This window comes from Hemiscyllium ocellatum, chromosome 10 (assembly GCF_020745735.1).
Source record: "Hemiscyllium ocellatum isolate sHemOce1 chromosome 10, sHemOce1.pat.X.cur, whole genome shotgun sequence".
NCBI classification, from domain to species: domain Eukaryota; kingdom Metazoa; phylum Chordata; class Chondrichthyes; order Orectolobiformes; family Hemiscylliidae; genus Hemiscyllium; species Hemiscyllium ocellatum.
This window is the reverse complement of record NC_083410.1, coordinates 57,855,751-57,868,792: the sequence shown is the minus strand read 5'-3', so window position 1 is coordinate 57,868,792 and position 13,042 is coordinate 57,855,751. Positions and strand designations below refer to the sequence as shown.

At 37.4% G+C, this 13,042-nt stretch overlaps 1 protein-coding gene across 5 annotated transcripts in view; it reads right to left on the bottom strand.

Moving 5' to 3' along the window:
• Nucleotides 1-6,776: 6,776 nt before the first annotated feature.
• The window catches only part of LOC132819436 (echinoderm microtubule-associated protein-like 6), a 512,298-nt gene continuing 506,032 nt past the window's right edge, over nucleotides 6,777-13,042 (bottom strand). For all 5 annotated transcript variants that reach the window (XM_060830942.1, XM_060830941.1, XM_060830940.1 and 2 more), the window contains 3 exons: nucleotides 11,023-11,176; nucleotides 9,721-9,821; nucleotides 6,777-6,820 (listed from right to left, as the gene is read on the bottom strand). In XM_060830942.1, coding sequence (XP_060686925.1) covers nucleotides 6,796-6,820; nucleotides 9,721-9,821; nucleotides 11,023-11,176 — 280 coding nt within the window. In that variant the 3' untranslated portion in view covers nucleotides 6,777-6,795. The remainder of the gene's footprint in view (nucleotides 6,821-9,720; nucleotides 9,822-11,022; nucleotides 11,177-13,042) is intronic.

The following is a 13,042-nucleotide window of genomic DNA, read 5'->3' as shown; positions in this document are numbered from 1 at the left end:
TGGATGAGGGAGAAGAGGTGGACAATGTGCAGCAGCAGTTGATACAGGGCCCACCTTTTTGCATCCTTAAAAGAGACAAAAATAAAATTCCGGAGGCGGCTCAGGTTGTGGGGCACAGGCTCTTGCAGGAAGTATGGGACCTTGGGGCTAATGTGAAATTCTGTCCGGGCAGCTTCCACAATTACTTTTTTAAAATTGTTTTTAACCCTCCTCTTTTTATTTAATCTCCCGTTTATATATATTTTTTCTTTTCTTTTTCTCTAACTCCCACACTACCGCTTAACTGGGATAGTGCTTATTTTTTCTCCAGCATCCATGGTGTGTGTGTGTGCAGGTGTGAGACACAGTGAGACACAAAGTGCATGAATCTTTATTCAATTTCCACCACCAGGAAGATAGGAAAACACCCGGGTGGCCAGTGACAAGCAGTGCCCTTCACATCCAAGGGCAATGCTGTGTGATCAAACAGTGAAAGAGAGGGCAGGGACTAAATCAAAATAGAGTTGGAGGGGGTAAAAATGCACTCCACTCCCTACAGCACCCACCTCTTCCTCTGAACAACTCTAGGGTGTTGGTGGACACCGCGTGCTCCTTCTCCACGGACTCACGGGCTCTAATGTAACCGCAGAAGAGGGGCAGGCAGTCGGCCCTAACAACGCCCTCCACAGCCCGCTGCCTGGACCTGTTTATGGCCAGTTTGGCCAGGCCCAGGAGCAGACCCATGAGGAGGTCTTCAGACCTGCTTTTCCTCCTCCGTACCGGGTGCCCGAAGGTCAGGAGCGTGGGACTGAAGTGCAACCAAAAGCAGAGGAGGTTTTTAAGAAAATCAAAAAGGGAGTGCAAACGCCCACACCCAATATACACATGGTCCACAGACTCCATAGTGCCACAGAACAAGCAGGTGGGCTGGGAGTCCGTGAACCACCGCAATCTGCGGATGCAGGGGACCGCTGCGTACAGCACCCTCCACCCCAGATTCCCGAGAGAAAGGGGGAGGACTCCCACGTAGAGAGCCCTCCACTGGGGATCCCCACCGCCCGGTGGCAAATGGGCTCGCCAAGGCGTGTCCGGACAGTGGATGAGGGAGAAGAGGTGGACGGTGTGCAGCAGCAGTCGATACAGGGCACGTCTTTTTACCCCCTGAAAGGGAACAAAATTAAAATTCCGGAGGCGGCTCAGGTTGTGGGACACAGGCTCTCGCAGGAAGTACGAGACCTTGGGGCCAATGTGAAATTCCGTCCAGGCAGCTTCCACTATTACTCACTGTCTCCTGTCATTAAGCCAATTATATATCTAATTGGCAAGCTCACCCTGAATCCCATGTGACCTAACTTTACTAATTAGTCTACCATGCAGAACCTTGTCAAAGGCTTTATTAAAATCCAAATAAACAGCATCTACTGCATGGCCATCATCAATCTTTTTGGTAACTTCCTCAAAAAACTCAATCAAGTTTGTGAGACACTATTTTCCTTGCATACCACCATGCTGACGATCCCTAATCAATTTTTGCCTCTTCAAATGTCCATTAATCCTATCTTTTATAATCTCCTCCAACAATTTACCCATAACTGACATAAAACGCAAAAATCTATAGTTCCCCTATTTCTCCTCAAACCCTTTTTAAACAAAAATACATTAGCCAGCCTACAGTCCTCAGGCATCTCACTCGTAGTTATAGATAACACAAATATTTCTGCAAGAGGTCTCTCAACTTCCTCCCTTACTTCCCACAATGTTCTGGGATACATTCGATCAGGTCCCGGAGATTTATGTGCCTTTATATTCTTTAAGACCACCTGAGCCTCCCTTTCTGTAATGTGAATTGTTTTCAAACCATCAAAGTATATTACTCTGCATTGTCTAGACTTCATTTCTTCCTCCACAGTAAAAACGGATATGAAATATTCATTTAGTATCTCTCCCATCACCTGGGGTTAAACACAAAGATGACTACTTTGATCTTTAACAGGTCCTACCCTCTCTCTAATTATCATCTTGCTGTTAACGTAGTTGTAGAATCTCTTTGGATTATCTCCTCTTGGTCTTCCTGATTTCTTTCTTAATCAATATAAAGAGCGTAGAGGCATTCTTAACAGATTCAACTGAACCAACTTGTCCGTGTCTAAAATAAGATTCTCTTTTATTCTTGGCTAGAACCTCAATATCTTTACTCATTCATTGTTCCTAAATCTTACCAGCGTTACCCTTCACTCTAACAGGAACATAAGGCATCTGAGCTCTTTTCATCACACTCTTCAACACCTCCCACTTGTCAGATGTCCTTTTACCTGTGAACAGTCTACTCTAATCAATTTTTGAAAGTTTTTGTCTCATATCATTAAAATTTGCCTTACTCCAATAAAAAACTTTAACTTTTATGGAAAGCTTATCTTTTTCCATAACAATTTTGAAACTAATACAATTATGTTTATTGGACTCAAAATGTTCGCCGACTTTTACTTCAGTCACCTGCCCTGCAATATTGCCCAAAAGGACGTATAGTTTTGCTCCATCTAGTGAAAGAAGATTTTCTTGAACACATTTGACATTCTTCACCATCCAAATCTTTAACACTACGGTAGCCCCAGTCAATGTTTGGAAAATTAAAGTCCCCCATTATTACAACCTTATTATGCTTACATATATTCAAGATCTCCTTACATATGTTTGTCAATTTCCCTCTTACTATTGGGGAAGGGGGTCTACAGTATAATCCCAAAGTGATCTTTATTTGTTCAATTAGTTAATAATTTACTCAGTTAAGTAAATAAAGTAATACATTTTAGGAATTTGCACTTTCCTAGCTTGGAAAGAAAGGAAAATATATTAATGACTGGATTTTAAAAAGACAGAAGTGGAGACTCTTTCTCTGTTAACCAAATTCCCATGTGAACTAAATTTGCCATTATACACTGATAATGTTTTGTTTGGGTATAAACATACTATGCATTGCTTACCAGTCCAAGAATCTATTTTTCTGTAACACCGTTTATGACTTTGGGATGTTATAAAGCATTTTATAGCCATTAACATTTTGGGATATCAGAAATACCTCAGTTAATACACAACAACCTCCCATAAAAAGCAATGATATTGTGTGTTTTATTTTTGATATTGCTTGAGAGATAAATATTGGGGTCTATTAGCAATGTCTAATTCTAATTACCATACTTCTAAGTGCAGAACTCCATCAGTAGTACTCTAGAATTTCAGCCTACATTTTCCTTTGTTCTTAAGTGGGACTTGAATCCAAATCTTTCATTGGAGTGCTATCCAGTGAGTCATAACTTGCTTTTTCCTTAAAACTAGTGTCTAACAATGACCACTTTGCTAGCAGTATCTTTAAGTAGTGTTTGGATACCATATACTAAAACATTGAAAATTGAATCATGATTTTATTTCTGTAAAAAAACATTGACCACATGTTCAGAGAATTTGATGCTGCACTGGCCACAAGCAAACCATATTTAATTTAAATACATACAATCACTATTCTTGTGAAAAATTTAAAAATAATTTCATGCATGAAGCTGTTTCTTATATATTGTTACAATGTATAAAATTTATTTAAATATTTACAGTATTTAAAAATCAAATACAAAAATTATATAGGACTATATTTTCCAAACTGAATCAAAATTAATATAGTTGCAGTTTATAACCATTTCATGTCAGTATTTCCATGGATATTTATTATATTGCTATTTTATTCTACTGTGTACTACATCGCTAACTCAGTTATACACTGTCATTTGGATACATTAAAAAAACTCAATTTCATAATCTTTAAATTTTGAAAGGCAAAAGGATTAGCACAAATACAGACTATAAATGATAATACAAACTTTGTTTACTACCATTACTAATTTGATATTCGTATGAACTATTCAAAATTAGTTTGAAACCACCATGCTAGTGGCCACTGCATAGTGAACTTTGGCTTGCAGAATTTAGACACCAATTTAATCCATATCCTTAAATATTATAAGGCAATATTTCTTGAAATGTGAATATTTCTGTAAAGCTGAATACAGTAGTCAACTAAAGATGCTGAAAAATATTATACTTCCTAAATTATTAGGAATTTAAATTTCTTAGAGGACTCCATATATCAGGACATTGCACAATGGGCACATCATTCAATCAGTGGGATTATGCTGCATATAATGAGAAAATTGGGGTCTGATGTATCATATTTCATAGCCATTTTATATATTCTAGATACACCAAATTGCCTTAGCAATTTCTGCATATTTACTTCTGGTATCAGTGGTTAAAATACTGCACATGTGGCAGATATGCTCTTTTAATTTGAAAATGTTAAAAAAAATCGTAACTGTTAGCCAATACATTTAATTCCAAATTGTTAAATGCAAAAAATCCAGCATTGTCTTGCATCTGGAAATTGAACATCAAAATCAGTATAAACAAAAAAAAATGCAGTAAGGATTTGATTTTATACATTTTTAAAAATCAGATTCAAGATAGCCCTGGTTTTATTTCAGTCTTTCTAGATATGATAGCACCATGAATGGTCAACATTTCTATTTTTAAAAATAACTGATTATGTAGAATTTCTGTACAAAGGCACTTGTGCATAGGACTTCAAGTCAGTTAACCATTATTCATCAGTGATAAACTATGAAATACGAGTTACATCCAAGGAAAGCCATGGCATAAAAGGATTCAATTGCATAGGAGCAACAAAAGTGGTATCTGAGGTGTACTGTTAGGAGTAATTGGAGGAACACATTCACACACAGGACTGAAACATGATTGGAAAAGATACAATTTTGGATATCTAGATGCTTTCTATGAAGGCTGTTTAAAATTAATTTCATCTAAAAATATTTAGCACTTCCTCACTGAGTATGTATTGGGATTTTGCAAACTAAAGACATATTTTTGGCACAGACTAGAAAAGCTACTTTAGCTAGCCTAGACAAAAATGTAAAGAGACTAAAATCATGATCTTTGTAAAATTGTAAAAGTCTGCCATAGTTCCAGAAAATGGTTTTGTTTCCATTTTCTTTTTGATTACATAAATGTCACCATAATGCTGTTCCTATTTGAAATTCTATCTACACATGGGGAACATTCTTTTCATTTGTGTGGATCAATTAATCCACACACCGATAGAAAGACTTTCTTTAGCCAAACCTATCAATTTGATCCTATTTTTACAGAAGTACAACACATTGTCTTTCAATTTACCACTTCTTAGTTTCATAAATGAAGCCTGTAACTTGGCTTGAACAATTCCTGTTTGGCACTTTTCAAGCTTTTGATCATAATGTGTGAAAAACATTGTGAGCTTTACAATAACATAAACAGCAATATCAAAATCTGTAGTTTGACACGTAGGAAGGGATGTCAGGTTTGACATTCCTCCATGATGCCTGAAATTGGGTTGCAAAGCTGCAGAAGACAAATCAAAATTGGAAGACAAGGCCTGCTACCTTTGTGCTGCCCAACTCTCATTCAGCTTGCATTTGTACCAAGTCTAGGAACAGTATAGACCACATCTTTGTGACTTGTTGCATGTAAATATTGACAAGATGTTAGAAACCTGCCTTACCAGCTAACTTCGTTCTCATCACCCTGTATTATTTGCATTCCTTGGGACTGCCAAATGAAAAGCAATAGTGGACTCAGGGAATTTGTGGTAATAATGGTTATTTGCTTTACATTTTAGCCTGATCCTCATGGCGACAGCCTCAATGAAAACTTAAGAACTTTATAAAATTTATCATCCCTGGTGTTACATTGGCCCTTTTAACTGAGTTACTAAGCCTTTAGTTTTGCTGCAAAAATGCCAGATTTTCACATGTTAGGAACAGAAGACACTTTTTTTGTAATTAAAGCTGACTAAGTGCCTGGACTGTTTGCCACGTTAACAAAAAAATTGGCTTAGGTTACAATGAGGTAGGAGAGACAGGCAGAAATACTGCCCACCATTTATCTTGGTGCAAAAAGGAAAGTTCAGCCTATGATATAAACCGAATGATAACTCCTCCCTTGCAAAAACATTATATCCTTGTTACAATTCTAATTAAGAATGGTACTAAAATTCACTTCATTTGAACTCCCTTGAATTCAGACATAGAATCGTTGGTGAAAAGACCATTATGGAACATGTCTAATGAGCTGTGCCTCTGCCCATTAGTAGTCATGACTAATGTAACTAGCATTCATTATTCTATGAAACATTGAACCCACTGCACTTTTAAGAACTAAATAAACTTTTAAGTGCCACCATATTAACAAAAATATTTAGAATATTTTAACCTGAATAAAAATGTTCATGTAAACTTGGAACTAAATTCTGCAGCATTTCTCTTGTTGCAGAGTCATATTGCATTATGCAGGCATATTCTCTGATTCGAAATCACTCTGATAATCACCTCTATAATGCACTAGTGCTTTTGGTTCAAAGGACATACATTTGTTGCAATACATAAACAACTGCCATGTGTTAAAAGCTGTTTAGCGAAGTGATTTTGTTTACTCTAGCTAACCTTAGTTTTATTTAAAAACTTAAAATGACTATTGCATAATTTTTTCAAATGTATGTGCCATTTTGTCCTCATTTTCAGCATCATCAGTGACGTTTACATCATGAGCTTCACAATCACAATATATGTGTTGTAGACGGATATCTTAAACAAATACACACAATTATTTTTAGTATATGCACCTTAAAACACTTTTGCTTTATAGCAGCCAGGTTGTTATTGAGGCATCTAAGATTCCACTTATTAAATGAGAAGGTCATTGGAAAATGTTCCTCCTTCAAAGACATCGCCATACAAATATACTGGAAATAAACAAAAATGTACACATAATTGTATTTATTTTCCAGGAATTTATGTTGAAAATGCCATCTTGTTAAACTTAACTAAAATATTTGGCAAAAAAAATTCTATAGCACTTAGATAGTAAAAACTATATAAAAACTACAGCATCCAAAGTCTTTCCTATTGAATATTACCTTCAAATCAAATTTTGACGAAATAGAAAATTAAACTGAAGGGGAAATACTAAAAATACTAATACTTTAATCGTGCAGAATATATTCTATTTTATGAAAGGACAGATGACCATTCCTCCATAATAAAATTCCCTTTTTCAAAGAAAAATAGCCACCACATCATAGCTTGAATGATGAGTATTATTTACATTTTTTATATTTTTGATCATAGGATATGGAGATCACTGGCTGGACCAACATTCATTGCCCATCGCTAATTGACATCAAAAAAGTGGCCTTCTTGAAGTGTTACCATCTACATGAGGTCGGTACACACACAGTGCTTTTAGGTCAGGGGTTTCAGGATTTTGACGCAGTGACAATTACGAAATGGCAATATATTTCTAGCTCAGGATGATGTATAGCATAGAGGCCAACTTCCAGGTGTTGTGTTCCGATGCAGTTGCTGCCCTTGGTTTTCTAGGTGGTACTGATTGTGGGTTTGGAAGGTGCTGTCTAATGATCCTTGGTGAGTCCTATCATGCATCATGTAAATGCTACACAGAACAACTTCAATTATCCGAACGAGATGGGAGGGGAGTATTTTGTTCGGATAACTGATCGTTCAGATAACTGATCAGGGTTCCCATGGCTGCAGCAAAAGCACGACCCAGGTTCCCATGATAGTGGCAATAGCAGAAACAGGGTTCCCGTCACGGCGGCAATAGCAGGAACGTGGTTCACATGGTGGCGGCAATAGCAGAAATGGTTCCCGTGATGGCGGCATAGCAGAAACTGGGTTCCCGTGATGGCTGCAATAGCAGAAACAGGGTTCCCGTGATGGCTGCAATAGCAGAAACAGGGTTCCTGTGGTGGGGCAATGGCAGAAACAGGGTTCTCAAAGTGGTGGCAATAGCAGAGACCGGGTTCCCATGGTTGCAGCAATAGCAGAAACAGGGTTCCTGTGATTGCGGCAATAGCAGAATCCGGGTTCCCATGGTGGCGGCAACAGCAGAAACAGGGTTTCTGTGATGGCAGCAATAGCTGGAACCGGGTTCCCAAGGTGGTGGCAATAGCAGAATCTGGGTTCCCATGGCGGCGGCAATAGCAGAAACAGGATTTCCGTGGTGGTGACAATAGCAGAAACAGGGTTCCCAGGGTCCCTGGGTCCCTGCTCCCACTGCCAACCCATGCTGCCTGATCTCGCTGTGCTGCTATTTAAATTTCATAAAATTTTTATGGGACCTTGAGATCTTGTTCAGATAATCTGAAATTCGTATAATTGGTGTTTGGATAACTGAGGTTGTTCTGTACATTGCTGCCAGCGTATATCAGTGATGGAAAGAATGAATGTTGAAAGTGGTGGATGGGATGCCAATTAAGCGATTTGCTTTGTTGTAGTCAGTGCTGAGTTATTGAGTGTTGTTTGAGCTGCAGTCATCCAGGCAAGTAGAGAATATTTCATCACACTCCTGGCTTGTACTTTGTAGATAATGGGCAGGCTATAAGGAATTAGCTTCTGACTTACTCTTCTAGCCACAGTTGGCCCATGTTTGGTTGGCCCAGTTCAGTTTCTGATCAATGGGGTTAGCAAAATTTGACTTAGATGCTCATTATGTTTGCATCTTAAATACAAGATTAAGGATTTATAATAAAAAGGGAATATATAAAAATATATATAACGTGAAAGGATGCCATTTGGTGCTTTGCCTCCATGCCCAAACATTATCCAGAATAATCCTACTTCCAACTTTTAGTCCACAACCTTCTAGATTAATAGACTTCAATTTCATATCATGGACATTTTAAAAGTAATGAAGATTTCTGTCTCTTTCACCTTTTCAAGCACTGAGTTCCAGATACCCATTGCCTTCAAATTTCCCTCTAAGTCACCTGAATCTATATGCCTTGTGATAGTCTGCTCAAGCTTGGGAATAGGATACTCTTTTCTAACCTCTCTAGATTTCTCATAATTTTATACATTTCAATTGCGTCTCTCTTTTGCATCCTACATTACACAGAAAACAACCCTTGCTTCTCAAATCTTTTCTCTCAACAAAAATTCTCTTGTTGCTACTTGGACATCATAAATATCCTCTGCTTCCTCTCTAATGTGCAATCAAACATTTCCTATAACGTGGTAACCAAAACTGCATGATGTAGTCTAACTACAGTTTGACCAGTATTTTATATAGTTATAGCACAATCCCTCAGCTCTTGTATTTCTTCTAATAAAGGCAAATATAAAGTCTACCATCTTAACCAACTTGTCTACCTGTTCAGTTGCCTTCAGGGATGCACTTCTATTCCTCCACACTTCTCAGTATCCAAGCATTAATACTGGACTTTTCACTGTCATAATTGTGTGGACATTAGTGAACCAGATAGTTTTCATGGTAACCATTACCCATTTAGCATTTTTGTTTACTTAACTGAATTTAAATTTGTCAGATTCCACATTTAAACTCATGTCTTCAGATCATTACTCTAGGACTCTGGATGACTAATCCAGGAACATATTGATTATGCTACCACAATATATGGACTTGTAACTTCAGACAGCCAACATAAATATTTACCATGATTTTAAATTTAAAGTACTCGAGCTTTTCTGAAACACTGGAAATTAGTACAGAATTTATTGCAAAATTATAATAAAACCTATCAGCATTGCCATTGTGTACAACCAAAGATCTACAATTCATTAAATTCATCACATTCTTTGCAGACACTATTAAACATTTTACCTGCAGTCATCACCACCAGCACTGATAACATACTTGTCATCATGCGAAAAGCGTACATTGGTCACATGAGCAGAATGACCAAAATACCGCTTGTGTTTTGCCTAATGAAAAATAAACAAAACAAAAATTCAAGACTATTAGTAATTCAAAAACTACAACAATGAAAAATAACTTTAAAGTTATAAAAGGGTTTGATAAGGTATATATTTGAAACCATTTCCTCATGGTAGTTGTACAAAATGAGCAATATTGTTAGAGTCCAATCCATAAGCACTATTTTACATTAAGGCACTCTTTCCCACAAAGAAAGTGAAAGATGGGTCAACTGAAAATTTTAAGACTGAGATTGATAGTTTTCTATCAATGTGAATGTGTGGGAAGGAATGTCTAACTAAGAGTGTTAAATAAAGTTAAGGTTCAGATCAGACATTATCCAATTGAACAGGGGAACAGATTATGAGGAACTGAATGGCTACTACTGTTGCTACTTTCTAATGTTTCTATGTTCCACCTTTTATCAAAGACATGAAATGAGCAGACCATATGGACTTACAAAATCCATATGATGGATTTTGGAACATTAGTAAAAAAATACATTGGATGCACCATTTTTGCTAGTATAATCTGCTTTCATTGGTGGCAAGCTTGAAGGCAGGATAGGCATGAATTAGTGAGTTGGTGGCATAGCTGTATGTTCCATTGTAATTTCTGCTGGAATTAAATTTTGGCTGAGGCGACCAGATATTCCTACCTCACTGCCAACTGAGGTCATTGCATTACCACTTCAGGGCTTCATCCCACTGCCATTGGTATTAGCCAAGTTACAAGTGGCCCTATTGCCAGTTGAAACTATGTGGTCAGCTTGTCAGTTCTGGGGAGCAGGGGTTCCTTAATAAAGAAACAGAATCTAATTCAGAAACTGGAATTAGAACTGTTGGTTTCTGATTGTCCTGTGGCTCTCAAAGTATGAGACATCTAACTCAGGGTCTTGATTTGAGGAATGCTTGCTGGTGGCATTGCTACTGTCTGACTGGTTTGTGGTTTGGAGGTTTTTCCCAAAAATAGGCAGTACAGTCTCAAGCTCCATCTGTTATCTCCAATTCTGGCTAAGCTATAACAGTTACATTGCTCTGCAATCTCTCTGCAGGTCCAGGAGTTTCAGTTCTAAGATCTTTTGTGACTACAGCATTATCAAGTATCTGATTACATATGGAATTTACATCAACAATTAATAGTAATGAGAATTGTAAAAATAAATTGTGAATAATATTTTAGTTTTAAGTATTTTAACATTTAACTTACATATTTTTCAGTGCAAGGAAAGTCAAAGAGCTTCACCAAACCAAAATCATCCCCAGACACTAAGTTTAATCCAGCATGAGACACGCAAGCACAGTTGACATCTGCTTTATCAGCATTGCGTGGCCAAATTCCAAGGACCTCGTCTCCCAAAATGCTATCCAAGGGAACGAAAATGCACAATAAAATTGTTAATTTAAAATTTCTCACAGTAAGCATTTGCATTTTTACACACCCTCCATAAATAAAATCCTTGCTTTTCTTGCAAGTTCATACTACAACCTGGACTTTCCCCTGTTATCCTCTCCTTCTTAGGCTGCTGTCAGTGTTTTTAAAATCCCATGTTTCTTTGAGTACTTTAAATAAACTGTAAGGGTTTTGTTTTCCTCTTTTTGGTGTCCCACTGAAGTATTACCTATATTTCACTGCAAAAGTTGTGGATAGGTACAGGGTGGGATTTAATTGGAATGCAAACCCATTACAGCAGGCCTGTAAAATTCTGATGATGGAGTCTGATCTCTACAGATATAAAATCTCAAGAGGATTAAAGAATCTGAATTTTGTTGTTTTTCTAAATTTTTCCATACTTTTCCTTTTTATTCACTTTCTCTCTTAACCTCATCTTTTTCTCTCTTTGTTCTCTCTACATTATTTGCAATCTATTTCCTCTTCCAATGTTCTTGTTTCTTTCTCGACTGTTACATTGTTATAGTTATGGGAGACAAAACATTGGTCCAGGCATCCAACATAATAAGCACAACCGGATTCTCGACTTTCTAACAAACAGACTGCAGTAATTAAGTATTGGCATCCACACCTCCTCCACAATAATCCTCAACACTGATGCCCCGCAAGGTTGTGTTCACAGCTTTCTACTATACTGCTTATACACACACAACTGTGTGGCCAAATTCCACTTACACATTTGCTGATAGGACCACTGTTGTAGGTTGGATCTCAAACAATGAGATGGATTACAGGAAAGAGATAGTCCTTAACAGCATGGTGTAAAGCCAACAATCTCTCCATTCCCATTAGCAAAATGAAGGAGCTGGTCATTGACTTCAGGAAGCGGAATGGAGGGCATGCCCCTGTCTGCATCAATGGTACTGAGGTAGATATGATTGACAGTGTCAAGTTCCTGGGAGCAACAATCACCAACAATCTGTTCTGATACACTCACAGTGACATTATAGTCAAGAAAGCACGGTAACAAATCTACTTCCTCAGGAAGCTAAGGAAATTCAGAGTCCATAAAGACGTTTACAAATTTTTATAAATGCACCATAGAAAGCATCCTATCTGAATGCATCACAGCATAGCATGGCAAGCGCTCTTCCCAAAACTGAAAGAAACTAGAAAGATTTGTGAACACAACCCAGTCCCTCATCCAAACCAAAATCCCATTGATTTCATCTATACTTCCCACTGCATCAGGAAAGCAATCAACATAATCAAAAGCCTTAGCCCACCCCGGTGACATTCTCTTCCATCGGCAGAAGCTATAAAAGTTTGTATACGTGTATGATCAGATTCAAGAATAGCTTTTCCCCTCTGTTATCAGACTTGTGAATGGACCTCTCTCTGCACCTTCTCATTATTGTAACATTGTATCCTGCACTCTCTTCTGTTACCCTGATGCACTTGTATAGTACGATCTGCCTATAAAGCATGTAAGACAACTCTTTTCACTGTACCTTGGTACACAGGACAATAATAAATTAAATCAACTGTCCCATTATCCACACTGTATTTATGCCAACTCATATAATCAGTAAACTGGAGAACAAAAAAAGTGTTTCAAACTAAAGGCTGAGTGAGGAAAAATATCCACCAAAGGAAGCACCCCGCAGGATGCTACACTAAAGCAAAATCGAGGTCAAAGTGATAAATTATTTTAAGTAACTTAAAATAATGTTTATGTTATGTAACAAGTTAATGTAACAAAATAAATGAATAAAAGATCTGCTGCATCTCATAAGCATCAGTATGACTAAGTAAAAGAAGCAATTTTATAGATAGA